The sequence below is a fragment of the Chenopodium quinoa genome, unplaced genomic scaffold (genome assembly GCF_001683475.1).
Source record: "Chenopodium quinoa cultivar QQ74 unplaced genomic scaffold, ASM168347v1, whole genome shotgun sequence".
Taxonomy (NCBI): domain Eukaryota; kingdom Viridiplantae; phylum Streptophyta; class Magnoliopsida; order Caryophyllales; family Amaranthaceae; genus Chenopodium; species Chenopodium quinoa.
In genome coordinates, this window is record NW_018742899.1 from 2,503,798 (window position 1) to 2,518,109 (window position 14,312).

Sequence of the window (14,312 nt, forward strand, 5' to 3'; positions counted from 1 at the left end):
TACTTTTTTAGAACTTAGAATTTCTATTGTCAGTTTTTGTAGGAAATAAGCTTTTTAAAATGGGGGAGCAAAAGCTAGAATTTGAAATACATTTTTTTTTTTTTTTTACTTAACTTGAATTTCATAATTTTTTTGCAAAAAGGGGATGCAAGTGCTCCCCTCCATGGCCTTATGGATCCGCCCTGAGTAGTATGTGTTGCTAGTTGCTAGTTGCTAGTTGCTAGTTTGTGACAATGTGTTTTTGGTAGTGGCATACGAAGTACTTCGTATTATTTTATGCTTTGAATATTTAAGAGGTAGGATGGACCAAACTCTTCAATAAAAACAAAAATTGATAAATTGTTTTGCCATCAATTAGTTAAATTGCATATTGTTTCCCTCAAATAATTTTCAGTTTTTCACCAAATATTTATTAACTTAAATTAGGTTTGTTGACCCTTCAAAAAAAAAAAAAGAGAAAAGAAAAAAGGTTTGTTGTACTTAAATTATTATTTTTTTAAGATGAGGAATAAAATTATTATAATGAAATAAAATTATGTTTATTTAAGGTAGTTATGGTGCGGTGGTGCATCGGTGGCCGTTGTGAAAGGAATGGTGTCCTTCGAACAAGTGTATTATTACGATAGAGGGTTTGAAATTATTAGAAAGCTAATTATTCAGTGAAGTGATCGGAATGTCTAGCTGGAGGCCGCTTCCGATCAGTAATATTAATGTATAATTAATATTACAGCTCAATTTGACTGAACCCTACGGGTCATACCCAATCGAGTAACCGAACCGAAATGACGAATTAATCTGAAGGATTAAATGAGTCCTTAGAGTATTACGAACAAAGACGTTGGATATTGAGCTTAAAGCGTTGAAACTGAGCATCGTAAGTCGAGTCGAATTTAGAATTCGACGAGACGAGAAATCAAGCAAACGACAAGTTAAAGCTAGGCTAGCATAGGGCACCGAACGCATCACATGGTTGTGCCGCAAGCTAAGCATGCTTGCGGGGCTTGTGCACCTGGTCGCACGCAAACTAGCAGCTAAAACGCCATGCGTGCTAGCGTGCTGGACCTCGCACTCAGCAGCAAGCATAGCAGCAGCTAGGCTGCGCCTAGCACGAGCATCACATTAGCAGCAGCAATGCGCTATGCGTGCGTGTGTTGTGGGTTGTGCGTGCTTGCGTGTTGGGCAGCGCCTAGCACAAGTAGCAACTAGCTAGCAAAGGCTAGCGATAACAGCTCCCTTGTGGGGTAGGGAGGGCCTAGCAAGCATGCTAGGCCATGCGAGCAACAATGCCGCACAGCACAAGGCCCAGCATGTAAGCTGGGTTGTGAGTGTGCTGGCTGTGCCGCACAGCACAAGCCCCAGCACGCAAGCTGGCCTGTGCGTGTGCTAGTTGTGCCGCACAGCAAGGCTAGCAGCCAGCCAGGCCTTGCGCCAATGCCAACCACAACACTTGTGTGTGGCAGCTCTTACGTGTGGTTGGTTGTGCGTGTGAAAGCATGTGTGTGGGTTTGCTTGGGGAGCAAGGGGAGGGCGGTCCCCCCCCTTGTGGTCCTCACCTAACCCCTTGCTCACCACTTGACACTTGTCGTTTGTTGATTCATTTGCATTTTAATTCGATTTTGAATTAAAATTAAATTGAATAAATGCATTTTACCAACTCTCCCACATTGATGGGAGATTGGAATTCAAGGGCTCCCTTCCCTATAAATACCAATCATTTGGCATTTGGGAAGGGACACTTGAGTTGTGAACTTTAAGGGATCTCCCAGAAGAGAGTACCTTAGTTCTAATACTCTAAGTTCTTTTGGTCTAGCCCTGACTAAGTTTCGGGGTAGGGGCCGTTTGGGTCGAGTCTAGAGGGTGAGAGCCGTCGGAGGCTTGCGCATTTGCGGAGCTTTACGCTTTCAAGTACGAGTTCTAAGAAAGAGCGAAGCACGCATCAAGGGTAAAATCGTCTTTTCTTCTTTCTCTCTCCTTGTTAATTAATTATGTGATTATTAATTAAATAATATGCATGTTTAGTTACTTTAATTTATGTGCGGATTTTAGGAGGGTTTCATTCTGCGCAGTATCGAACACTACGAAACCCAACACATTAGTGGCTGGTGACCACTAGAGGGGAGAGAACTGGAGAGTGAAAATGATAAGTTGAGGTAAAATAGGTTGATTTTATACAAGGACAAGAACGTATTTTCATGTAATAATTAATGCGGGCGTTATTTGAAAATTCGAAGACAATGTTTAACGTTTTACAAACTTAATTTTACCCCTACTAATTTGCTATTAAATTTATTATTTGAAACTACTATAATTTATTTATATTTACTTATTTTAAACTGATATTAACTTCTTCTTTTTTATTGGATGATTTGAATAGATTTGTACGAAAATTTAAAAATGTTATCCACCTACAAGGCGAGGGCTGCCCAGTTAATCTTCTTGATTGTTGTTCTATGTCAATCTTTGATGCCATGTCAGAAAATGGAGTAAAAGCAAGCCAAATCAGCAGGAGAAGGTACACAGGGGCAAACGGTTGCAAAACGGCGATGCTTATACTAAGTTACTGCGTTAGTTAGCGGGGGAGTTAATTGACGGTCCATTATGTTTTCATTTATTGTAGGTAGGTGGTTGTTTATAGACCATTTAAAGATAGGCCTTTGACTCTTATTTCTTCTCTAACAAGTATGATACTTTACCTACTTCAATCAAAATTTCTTGCTTCTTTGGATATTTATGGGTAAATATCTCTAATGTGCACTTCGTATGAAAATCCAAATTATTAACATTACACTTGTTATTTACTCTGTCCGTTTTATATTAATCTCAACAGTAGCAGTTGAAATAAGTGTTAATACATATGAAGGGTGTTGCTGGGTAAAAGAATTATTTCATAACATAATTAAATATTTTTGTATATGAGTAATAATATAATTATAATATACTAATTGGGGATGGTTGGAGACATAATTAAAAAATTATTGTGGGTTCAAACCAATTTTTTTAATTGTAATAATGAAAAAATTTCTAAAAAGAAAATGTTGAAATTATTACTAACCGGAAAGGGTATGGTTTAATATCGGTTATAAGTTGTATGAGGCCACACGACTAATCACCGACAACAACCTTTATAACTATACCATACACATACATTAACATACATATCATATTGTCACATTAACTACTTAATCCATTCGTTGACAGTCGCATTACTTTGAAATTATAAATACCTTGGCATCTTTCGAGGTTGCAGAGATATAGAGAGGAAATATAAAGCATTTTTAATACGGATGCTTATGGTACGAGAAAACTTGCGGGGTAATTGAGCTCCAGCAGTCAGTAAAACTTGGTCTTAACTCGACTCAAACCTGAGATTGACTCGAATTGTTAATGAGTCTAGTCGATAATCTCAATAATAGACTCAAAATTGCGTGATAATCTCGAATTACCTTATAAAATATTATACTCCGATCCCTTTGTTTCGTAATAATCGCAACAGTAGGGTTGTCATAAGGTTTTAGAAAAATTATAAGGTGGGGACCAAAAAGAGATTTTTTAAATATAAGTATAGTTAGTAGGGATATAATAATAATAATAATAATAATAATAATAATAATAATAATAATAATAATAATAATAATAATTCTCCTTATCTCCGCGTCAGGTTGCCTTATGGAAGTCCGAGCAGGGGGATCACACTTCGGCCTGGTTGAGAGAGGTCTCGATATTAGGTTTGGGTTAGACTATGAATGGTAAGACTTATCGTTGTGTTCTTTGCTACCGGTTGGGTGTTCCTTTGTTCTCCGTTTCGACACCTTGTTCTGCTTGCGCAAGGGTTTTTGATGGAGATATTTATGGGGATCATGCAGTGTCTTGTGCTTGGATGGTGGGTATTAAACATCGGCACAACGTTGTTCGTGACACTCTTGTTGATATATGTTTTCAGTATGGGATTTCTGCTAGAAAGGAGGTTAACGTTGGGTTGACTGGAGGGAACGATGGGGCTCTTCGACCAGCAGATGTGTTGCTTTATTCCTGGGATAGAGGCCTTAATGTATGTGTTAACTTGACGGGGTCTTCTCCTTTGACTCAATCTGGTTTGTCTGACTTCGTTCCTGGTCGTGTTGTGTCGGCTGCGGCTCAACGGAAGCGGGATAAGTATGGGGCGCGTTGCAGGGCTATTGGCTATGATTTTCTTCCTTTCTCCTTTTCTTTATTGGGGGAATTAGAGAAGGATGTTGTTGCGTTGCTGAAGCGGGTTCAGGCGTTCGCTAGAACTCAGGATATCGGTGCTCGTGCAGCTGCTCACATCTTCAACAGGATCAGGTTCGCTATAGCTAGAGGAGTGGGGGCCCACATTGTATCTCGGCTCCCCACTAATTTCTTGTAAATCGATTGACTTTGTAGGTTTTTGTTATTTTTCTATAATAATAATAATAATAATAATAATAATAATAATAATAATAATAATAATAATAATAATAATAATAATAATAATAATAATAAAGTAGTGTAAGTGGGGTTGGTTGGAGGGATAAATAATACGAGTAAAATAGTTGTGGGTCCTTACTAAAATAAAGAAGTGATGTAATTATTATAAAACGGATGAGTGTTGCGATTATTATGAAATGAAGAGAGTATCTAATGTAAATATTATTATATTATACAATATTTTTTTTTATTAATCGTATTTATTAATTTTATAATATTTAAGTATTCACATCATCACATCAATCTATAATTTTTATATTTACAATATTAAAGAGAAGGAACAAATATTACAGAAAATAGTGGGTTCGATCTACTAATTAGACCAAATCATTTAACAAGCTACTCGATATCGACTCGATCAAATTAAACTGGACCCATTTCAGCTCGAATCGTTATGTTTACTAGCCGATTTGACCCACCCCAAACTCGAACTCGTCTCGATCGGATAAACACATAATTATTGGATGTAAGGGTCATATTGTATGTACTTGACAAATAATATGAACTTATTAAAAAACACCATAAAACACGTTAAACCGAAACAAAACTAATATATAGTGTTTTGAAGTTTCAAATGATTCAATTAGTTTTGTTGAATTCATTTGACTTTTATTTGATTTAATTACCTTTGTTTGAAAGTGTTTGACTTTCATTTGATTTAATTACATTTGTTTGAAAGTGTTTGATTTTCATTTGATTCAGTTAGCTTTGTTGAATTTGAATGCATTTGACGTACATTTGATTCATTTAACTTTAGTTGCATGTGTTTGACTTACATTTGATTCAAGTAGCTTTTGTAGAATCCATTTGACTTTTATTTGATTTACTAAACTTTGTTTGAGAGTGTTTGACTTACTTTCATATGTTTCAATTTGTTTTTTCTACATTTTTTGACTTTAATTTTATTCAATTATCTTTGATTCAATATGTTTGACTTTTTATTGATTCAATTAGCTTTGTTGAATGAATTAGACTTTCATGTAATTCTATTAGATTTGTTTAATGCATTTCACTTTATTTTGATTTAATTAATTAGCTTTGTTTGAATTTTAAGGGCTGTTTGACTTTAATTTGATTCATTTAGTGTGTTGAATAATGCAATTTACACTACACGAAAAGAGCAAATTGGCAACGGTTCAAACCCCCCCAAAGGCAACGGTTTTGAACCGTTGCGTATTTGAGGGTTGCCAAATCCCAAAATAATTGGCAACGGTTCAAAACCGTTGCCAACTCAAGCAATTGGCAACGGTTAACCGTTGCCATTGACCATGGCGCCCTTTTTATTTTTTGTTTTTAAAAATAATTGGCAACGGTTAACCGTTGCTAATTGCTTGAGTTGGCAACGGTTAACCGTTGCCAAATACAATGGCGCCCTTTTTTTTTAAAAAATATTGGCAACGGTTAACCGTTGCCATTGACCTGTATTTTTTTATTTCTTTTTTGGCTGCAATATTATTAATGTTATAATATTAATATTAATAATAATAATAATTAATATTATTATAATATTAATATTAATAATAATAATAATTATTATTATAATATTAATATTAATAATAATTATTAATATTATAATAGTAATAATAATAATAATAATTATTATGATAATAGTAACAATAATTAGTATTATTAATAACAAAACATAAATAATAATAACAATCGCAAGAGATGATATAAATTAGAAAAATGTTTCATGTTACCTACAAACAATTTTAATTAGTTATAATAATGTATAGTACATAATTAGTAAGCTAAGGCTAGGATTGATGAAGTAGCTAGCTAGTAAACGATATTTACAAATTAAATGTGATGTAGGTCGCCAACATCTCTCGAATTACATGGAGTTCCTCGCTCGTGTATGGCTGTCCCGTTTGCCCCTTGCAAAACTTAGAATACACAAAACGTGAGTTAGTAGAAGTGAATTAATAATAATTGGGGTTAGTTAGTAGGAATGACCCGAGCAAAACTTGGAATAATACACAAAACGTAAGTGAACACATACTTAGCTTACTCATAATAATAACATGACATTATTACTTAGTTATATGTGACTAAGGAATGAAATTACAAGAAAATAGCAATATGAGGGTTTAGGTCGCATTTTCGATCAAAATAGCCCAAGTAAGGCCATTTTGGCTTCTATGATGCCTATTTTCTATAATTCTTGTCTATTGAACTCATAACTAGTTAAAACATGTCATTATCACTTGGTTATAGGTGACTAATGCTTGATATTACAAGAAAAGAGCAAGTAAGTGGTTTTGGGACGCAATTTCAACCAAAATGGCTCAAGTGAGGCCATTTTGGCTACTAGGATGCCTATTTTCTATATTTCTTGTCTATTGAACTCATAACTAGTTAAAACATGTCATAATCACTTATTTATAGGTGACTAATGCTTGAGATTACAAGAAAAGAGCAAGTAAGTGGTTTTGGGACGCAATTTCAACCAAAATGGCTCAAGTAAGGCCAATTTGGCTACTAGGATGCCTTTTTTCTATATTTCTTGTCTATTGATATTATAACTAGTTAAAACATATCATAATCACTTAGTTATAGGTTCCTAATGCTTGAGATTACAAGAAAAGAGCAACTAAGTGGTTTTGGGACGCAATTTCAACCAAAAAGGCTCAAGTAAGGCCATTTTGGCTACTAGGATGCCTATTTTCTATAATTCTTGTCTATTGAACTCATAACTAGTTAAAACATGTCATAATCACTTAGTTATAGGTGCCTAATGCTTGAGATTACAAGAAAAGAGCAAGCAAGAGGTTTTGGGACGCAATTTCAACCAAAATGGCTCAAGTAAGGCCATTTTGGCTAGTAGGATACCTTTTTTCTATATTTCTTGTCTATTGATATTATAACTAGTTAAAACATGTCATAATCACTTAGTTATAGGTGCCTAATGCTATAAACAACCAAACACCAAAACAAACAAGAAAAAATAAAACAAAAACACCAAGGCTAAAACAAGCCCAAGCTATACATCAAGAAACCAAAAAAAAACACAGCAGCTGAAACAACAGCTCCCACCTGACAACACACAGGATCAGCCAGCTGAACAAGAACAACACAACCAGCACCACAGAAACCTCAGAGCAGAGCCACTTCTAGAGCACCATCTGACAGCAAGCCAACCAGCTACAGACCTACACAAACCAAAGCAAGCTCAGCAACAGGTTGCAGCTACAGACCTGCACTGAGCAGGCACACTGACAGCCAGCACCAGAACAGAATGTAGCATCAGTTCAGAGAAAGCAGCCTGAACAGGCAACAGAAACAGAAGCACAGAGCACAGGGCAGAACTTAGGGAATTCTGCCTTTGAGAAGCTGCAACACAACAGGAGCACAGAGCACAGGGCTCTAACATTGCCCAAACCCGGCTTCACCAGCCTTACTCCCCACTGCCCCCTTATACTTACTCCCCACTGCCCCCTTATACTTACTCCCCACTTCCCCCTTATGCCCCCTTATACATGCATCTCTCTCCACCAGCCTTACTCCCCACTGCCCCCTATTTTTTTTCACAATCAACAACACAACCAACAACTAAATTGTAAAGCAAATATTCTTTGTAATTGTATGTCATGAGTAATGGGTTTTGAACAAGTACCTGAAATGGTGCCTTAGACCAACCGTGAGAGCGAGAAGAATGTTGTTGTACGTGGAGGGGGGACAATGCGCGTCTATATTGACAAACCCTAGATTACAGGAACTAATAATTACTAAATTGTAAATCAAAACCACCAAAAACTCGAAAGAATTCATCAATTGTAAAACCTAATTGCTACGAACTTACCTTAATCAGGTTGAAGCTGTTTCAATGTAGGGAGTTTGGCTGTAGGTACGACGCGAGTGTTGTCTTCAACGGAGGTGAGAAAGCTGCATCACTTCAATGGAGGAACAAAGAGGGGGGTTGAATGAAGAAGGGAGGAGGGAAACACAATTTGGCGTTGTTGTTTTGTTATGAATTGAAGAAGAACGATGAACAGTAACGTAAGGGAGTATACAAAAAAACCCGGGTTTTTATTTTTTTTAAAAATTGCAACGGTTAACCGTTGCCAGATTTAATTTAATTTTTTTTTTAAAACAACAGTTGGCAACGGTTACTGTTGCCAACTTTAACCTTTTTATTTTTTTAAAAAAAAATCAGTTGGCAACGGTTAACCGGTGCCAATTCTAAGCATTTTTTTTTTGTAAAAAAAAAATAAACAGTTGGCAACGGTTAACCGTTGCCAATTCTGAAATTTTAATTGGCGCTCATTTTAGTTGGCAACGGTTTTCATGAACCGCTGCCATAGGGGGGGTGCCTATTACTTTTTTTCTACTAGTGCCCCACTTTCATTTGATTCATGGAGTTATTATTGAATGCATTTTACTTTCTTTTGATTCAACCAGCTTTGTTTGAATGTGACTTACATTTAATTCAAATAGCTTTTTTTAATTCATTTGACTGTTATTTGTTCAATAAGCCTTATTTGAATGTACTTGACTTACATTTGATTCAATTTGTTTGTTTAACCGAGTTTGACTTTAATTTGATTCAATTATTTTTGTTTGAATGTGTTTGACTTTCTATTGATTCAACTAACTCTGTTGAATGAATTTTACTTTCATTTAAGTCAATTTGATTTGTTAGATGCATTTGACTTTCATTTGATACAATTTGTTTTGTTTGAATGTGATGACTTTCTGTATGTTCAATTACCTTTGTGGTCTTTCATTTAGATTCGTTTATTGCTTTTGAATTTCTTTTAATTTAATTACCTTTTGTTTAAATGCATTTGATTTAATTAATTTTGTCGAATGCATTTCACTTTTAATTGATTCAATTAACTTTTTTTGAATGTATTTGACTTACATTTTATGCTTTTATCTTTGGTCGATTGTGTATGACTTTCATTGGATTCAATTAGCTTTGTTTGAATGTGTTTCACTTTCAATTGATTCAATTAAATTTGTTGAATCCATTTGACTTTCATTTGATTATATTAGATTTGTTGAATGCATTTGACTTTAAATATATTCAACACGCTTTGTTTGAAAGAGTTTTAATTTCAATTTATTTAATTATCTTTGTTTGATTGTTTTCGCTTTTAATTTATTCATTCAATTATCTTTGTTTCAATATTATGTTTATTTTCCATATTCAAATAATGTTTCGATACTTTACGCCTGATAGGTTCACCATTATATTGTAAAACAAGTTAATATTAATTTGGGAAATTCTCAATGGTAACCCTCAAAAAGTGTAACACTAAAATGGTCACCTCCTTTTTTTTTTTTCTCTCCATATTCAAATAATGTTTCGATACTTTACGCCTGATAGGTTCACCATTATATTGTAAAACATGTTAATATTAATTTGGGGAATTCTCAATGGTAACCTTCAAAAAGTGTAACACTGATATGGTCACCTCCTTTTTATTTATTTATTTTCACAAAATGACCCTAATCAAAAAATTTATTCAAATTATAACCTTTTTTCATTAAATAGTTAATTAAAATTAATCATAGCGGTTTGTAAATGGTGCAGTGTAAATTGTTTTTAACCCGGTTCAAATGGTTTCGGGTTAGAAACGGTTTTGGTTAACGGTGGTTTGGTTCTTTTTCGGTCCGGTTCTATTTTAGTTAGGTTTAGAAGTGGTTTGGTTCGTTAACGGGTTCGATTCTTATACGGTTTTACATTATTCGATTTGATTCGATTTCGGGTTTACTAAAACATGGTTTGGGTCGATTTTTGGTTTTCAAAAATTGATTTTAATCGGTTCAGTTTTCATTTGAGTCTGTCGATTTCGGACAATTAAACGGTTTCGGTTTGAAATTTAACAGTGCTACACTTGAAAAACTTATTGTCGAAATAATTGAGCTTTATGTTCACTCTACATTTTTTTTTTGAAAAACATGTTCACTCTACATTAACTTACAATAGGAGTCATAATCAACTGGCTAGGGCAATAATTATACCACCTCAATGATAACATTTTATTTCACTATATATGTCTTCTTCCTCAACTCCTCAAGTCAATATTAGCCTTATACGAAGCATGACCTACTCTGCATTGTAGCATTAAATGACCTATGACCAATGCGTTAATGGGGGGTTTAAATGCAGTTAGGTAAGTAATGTAAGGTAATTGTATTTTTGGGAGGGAAAAGGTCCTAAGTTACCTGATGACCAAAATACAATAGGTTACCGGTCAAAAAACTTGTAGTGATGAAGCTCATCCGTAATCTTAGTCATAACATCATACATTGGAGATTCCAGAAGTCCAATTTCTCATACACCATCTTTCTTTTTTTTTTTTTTTTTTTGGTACCTTTTAACTAGGTTGCACATATTTGGATAGGGGACAAAAATGGGTATGGATACGAGGACGGGATACTGCAAAATCAAAATTTCAAAAAACTGGTACGGCAAAAAAAATTTAGCAGAATATAATATAAAAAGTTTCAAAAAATTAATTAAAAAAAAAAAAATCCATACAACATAAGTTAAAAGAAAAATCCACTTAGGTAACATCTTCATCACATAATTACATGATAATCATAACCATTTTAAATGAAAAAAAAAAAGAAAAAAAACAACAAAGCACAAACCTATTGAGGCTAGTGTCAGCTAGTCCGCTACAATGAATTGAAAGAAAAAAAAATCAAATAATTCATTTAGAAGAGAGAGAAAATAATCCATTATTTAAAATAAAAACCAAAACTTAAAAATAAAACTGAGTACCGCTAAAGTTGAAGAGAGAAAATAAGAAGTAGAACTGTAGAAATAGATTTAGAAGGTAGAGTAAATAGAAGTTTCGCCGGTCTCCGGTGTCGGGGTGGGTCACAGGTGGTTGTCGGCAGCCTCATGGGTCGCAGCAGGTGGTCGCCGAGAAGGAATCAAGGAATCTTGGCTTCTTAATTTCTAGGGTTTTTGATAAATCAACTTGATGTAAGTAAATTTGGGGATTTTTTTTTTAAAAAAATTGGTGGAGGTTTTCAAACTTACCAAATAGGATGAAATACCCATACAACCCCTAGATTAACGTCTTATAGAAATCAAGAAGATTAACTTGAATTTTTTCCAGGCCTTGTTGTCTGGCTAAGGAATTTCCCCCAAAAAATATCTGACTGAAACAACCTCACTCCTTCCCTCCTCAGTCCTCACTCTCAAAACCCCACCCAAATCCTTTCTTCTCACCTGAATTTTCAAGGTAATGTCTTCCACCCACCTTTTTCCTAATTTATATAATTAGTATTATCAGCATTATAAATCATAGAATTGTAATCTCCTCAGAATTTCAATTTCATCAATTTATTTGCTTCATAATTTGCTTAATTATTCTGTTCTATTTTGACTCAATTTTGCATTTGTGTTTGCTTGAATTGATTTGTTTGATATATACCCATTTTAAGTGCTTTAATCATGGAGTTTTTGTTCTTCAGTGAATTTGCCCTTAATAAATTACAATTTATTCAAAAAAAAAAAAAAAAAAATAAGTTTTGATGAAAGTTGTGTTTATATTCCGATTTTAAGGTTATGGTCACAATTATCAGCATTTATACTGAATTTCATTGCTGATTTGCTTTCGTCGAGCTTCACCCATATCGAATGGATACTTTTCTGTTCTGATTCTGTGTTAAAAATTGAAACTTTGATGAAACTTGTGTTGATAATCTATTGTTTTGGTTAGGGACTTAGGGTCACAACAATTACCAGTTTTTATACTGAAATTTGATTATTTTGCTCATGATTATTAATTTCCACTCATGTTTAATTGATACTTTTGTCTTGTGATTATGTCATTTCAGTTCAATATAGCTGGAAATTTAAGAGTAAAATATCCTTTAGCTATGGTTGCAGCAAGTTCATCTTCCATTTGTGCAATAAATTTGTTCTTTAGAGTGAAGGGTCAACAATTACTTCACCCAAGATGTCAAGATGCTACTTTTACCATGCTGAATGTGCCCTGCTTAGGAAGAAGTATCAAAGGATTCAAAGTTGACCAGATTAATGCTGGCAGAAAGAAGGGTTCTTTGTTTGCAAAGGCGAGTAAGAAGTCTGAGGAATCAGTCCCTTCTTGGGCTAAGCTTGACTCGGATGAGCCACCCCCTTGGGCTCGTGATGAAGGCAAGTCAAATGAACTTAAGGAGGGATTTGAGGTCCCTTTCTTTGTTTATTTGCTTGCCTCGGCTATTACTGCTATAGCTGCTGTAAGTTCCTTCACTATAGATTATAATTTGGACCCTAGGATTCTATGCACTTAGGTAAAGATGCGGTCATGTGGCATCCATCTAAGGTTGTGTTTGGTTCATTGGAAAACATGTAAATCGCATTTAATTTTCAATTGACAGTATGTTTCAATGGTTATGGGGAGAGGTGGGACAGTAGAGAGGAGGGAGATGAGAAAAAGGGAGGAAAATTTGGCTTTCTTAACTAAACATCTTTGGCACCCTTTAGAAAACCTTTTTAATAACTATGGAGATTATTTTCACCCCTTTACAAACCAAACCGAGGGAAATGGATATCTAGTTTTCCCTCTTAACTAAGCATAATCTTAGAGAAAAGAAGAGGTCAATCCTTTAAGTCCTTTTTACCTCATCGTTTCCCTTTTATGTGTGAATTGAATACAACGCATGACCTAATATTCCTGTTTATGTCTTAATGGATTTGACATTGGATTGTGCAGATTGGTTCAATATTTGAATATGTCAATCAAAAGCCTATTTTTGGACTTTTGAACTCGGATAGCGTTTTCTATGCTCCTTTGCTGGGATTTTTCGCAATAACTGGAATTCCAACTTCGGTATGCTCTCCTAGTTTTTGGTTATTTAGGTTTTTTTTTCCCTGTTTAAGCTGAGTTTTAATACTGTTTGAAGTTCTGTCAACTACGGCAGGGGAAATACCGAATGCAAGGATCCAAGATTTGTATAATAAATGGATTACATTGACAATTTTCTCTGTGAAGTTACACCCCTATTTATAGGCAAATGACTGACTGAATTAGTAAATTATGATATAAAACTAAAACCAAATTCTGGTTGACTCAAATCAACTTTAGCAGCAACCAAATGTAATAGAATGATAGGACATTAATATGCAAACCAAGAGAATTTTTACTTGGTGTAGCCAAAATTAATCACATGCAAATTAATCCACTAGTGTATATTGCACGAGTTTTCAACAATGTAAGTTTAGACAGAAATTGGGAGCATTTAAGAAGTCTAAATGGTGTCATTGTCAGATGAACTAATTCTAGCATCATGTGCAGGCTTTTCTTTGGTTCAAATCCGTTCAAGTTGCCAACAAGGAAGCAGAAGAACAAGATAAGAGAGATGGTTTTTGATAGGGCCAGAGGTTAGGGCTTTAGTTCTTGTTTTATGTACCATTCCTCAATCAATTGTAGTTTTACCGTGGTAAATACCTCTACCCTGTAATTAGCTATACCTGGTTGCTTCCCTTAAATTTCCAAGCTAAATTTATGAAAATCAAAATGCTTAATTTTTGGTCACTAATTGGTCACTTTATGGTACCCAAATGAACCTGTATTTTAGGTGTCTGGCATTATTGAAAATACATGACACCACTCGAATGTTCCCACTTCAGAAACCAGATGCTCTTGCAATCTTCAGTCTTCACAGCCAGTTACTTTAGAATAGGGTCAATGGGTGATCAAGAAGGCCATGGTGTAAAGAGGTCACCATTGCGTTCTACTGCTTGACTTGTTAAGTTCTACTGGTCCAACCTTCACCTTTTATATGATTTACTGTGTCCCTTGTTGGCATATTGATCATGGCCTTTTTGGGCACTTCGTTCGTGTAGACTCTAAAAGCTT

General features: G+C 34.7%; 1 protein-coding gene across 2 annotated transcripts; it reads left to right on the forward strand.

Moving 5' to 3' along the window:
• The first annotated feature begins 10,971 nt into the window (after positions 1-10,971).
• On the forward strand, positions 10,972-14,102 carry LOC110727140. 2 transcript variants are annotated; one of them, XM_021906681.1, is made up of 4 exons: positions 10,972-11,690; positions 12,329-12,690; positions 13,167-13,283; positions 13,749-14,102. In XM_021906681.1, the coding sequence occupies exons 2-4, from the start codon at positions 12,331-12,333 to the stop codon at positions 13,821-13,823; spliced, it is 552 nt and encodes a 183-aa protein (XP_021762373.1). In that variant the 5' UTR covers positions 10,972-11,690; positions 12,329-12,330; the 3' UTR covers positions 13,824-14,102. The 2 variants fall into 2 exon arrangements, with proteins under 2 accessions (XP_021762373.1, XP_021762372.1); XM_021906680.1 differs by having other exon boundaries at positions 10,980-11,690; positions 12,289-12,690.
• Positions 14,103-14,312: the final 210 nt, after the last annotated feature.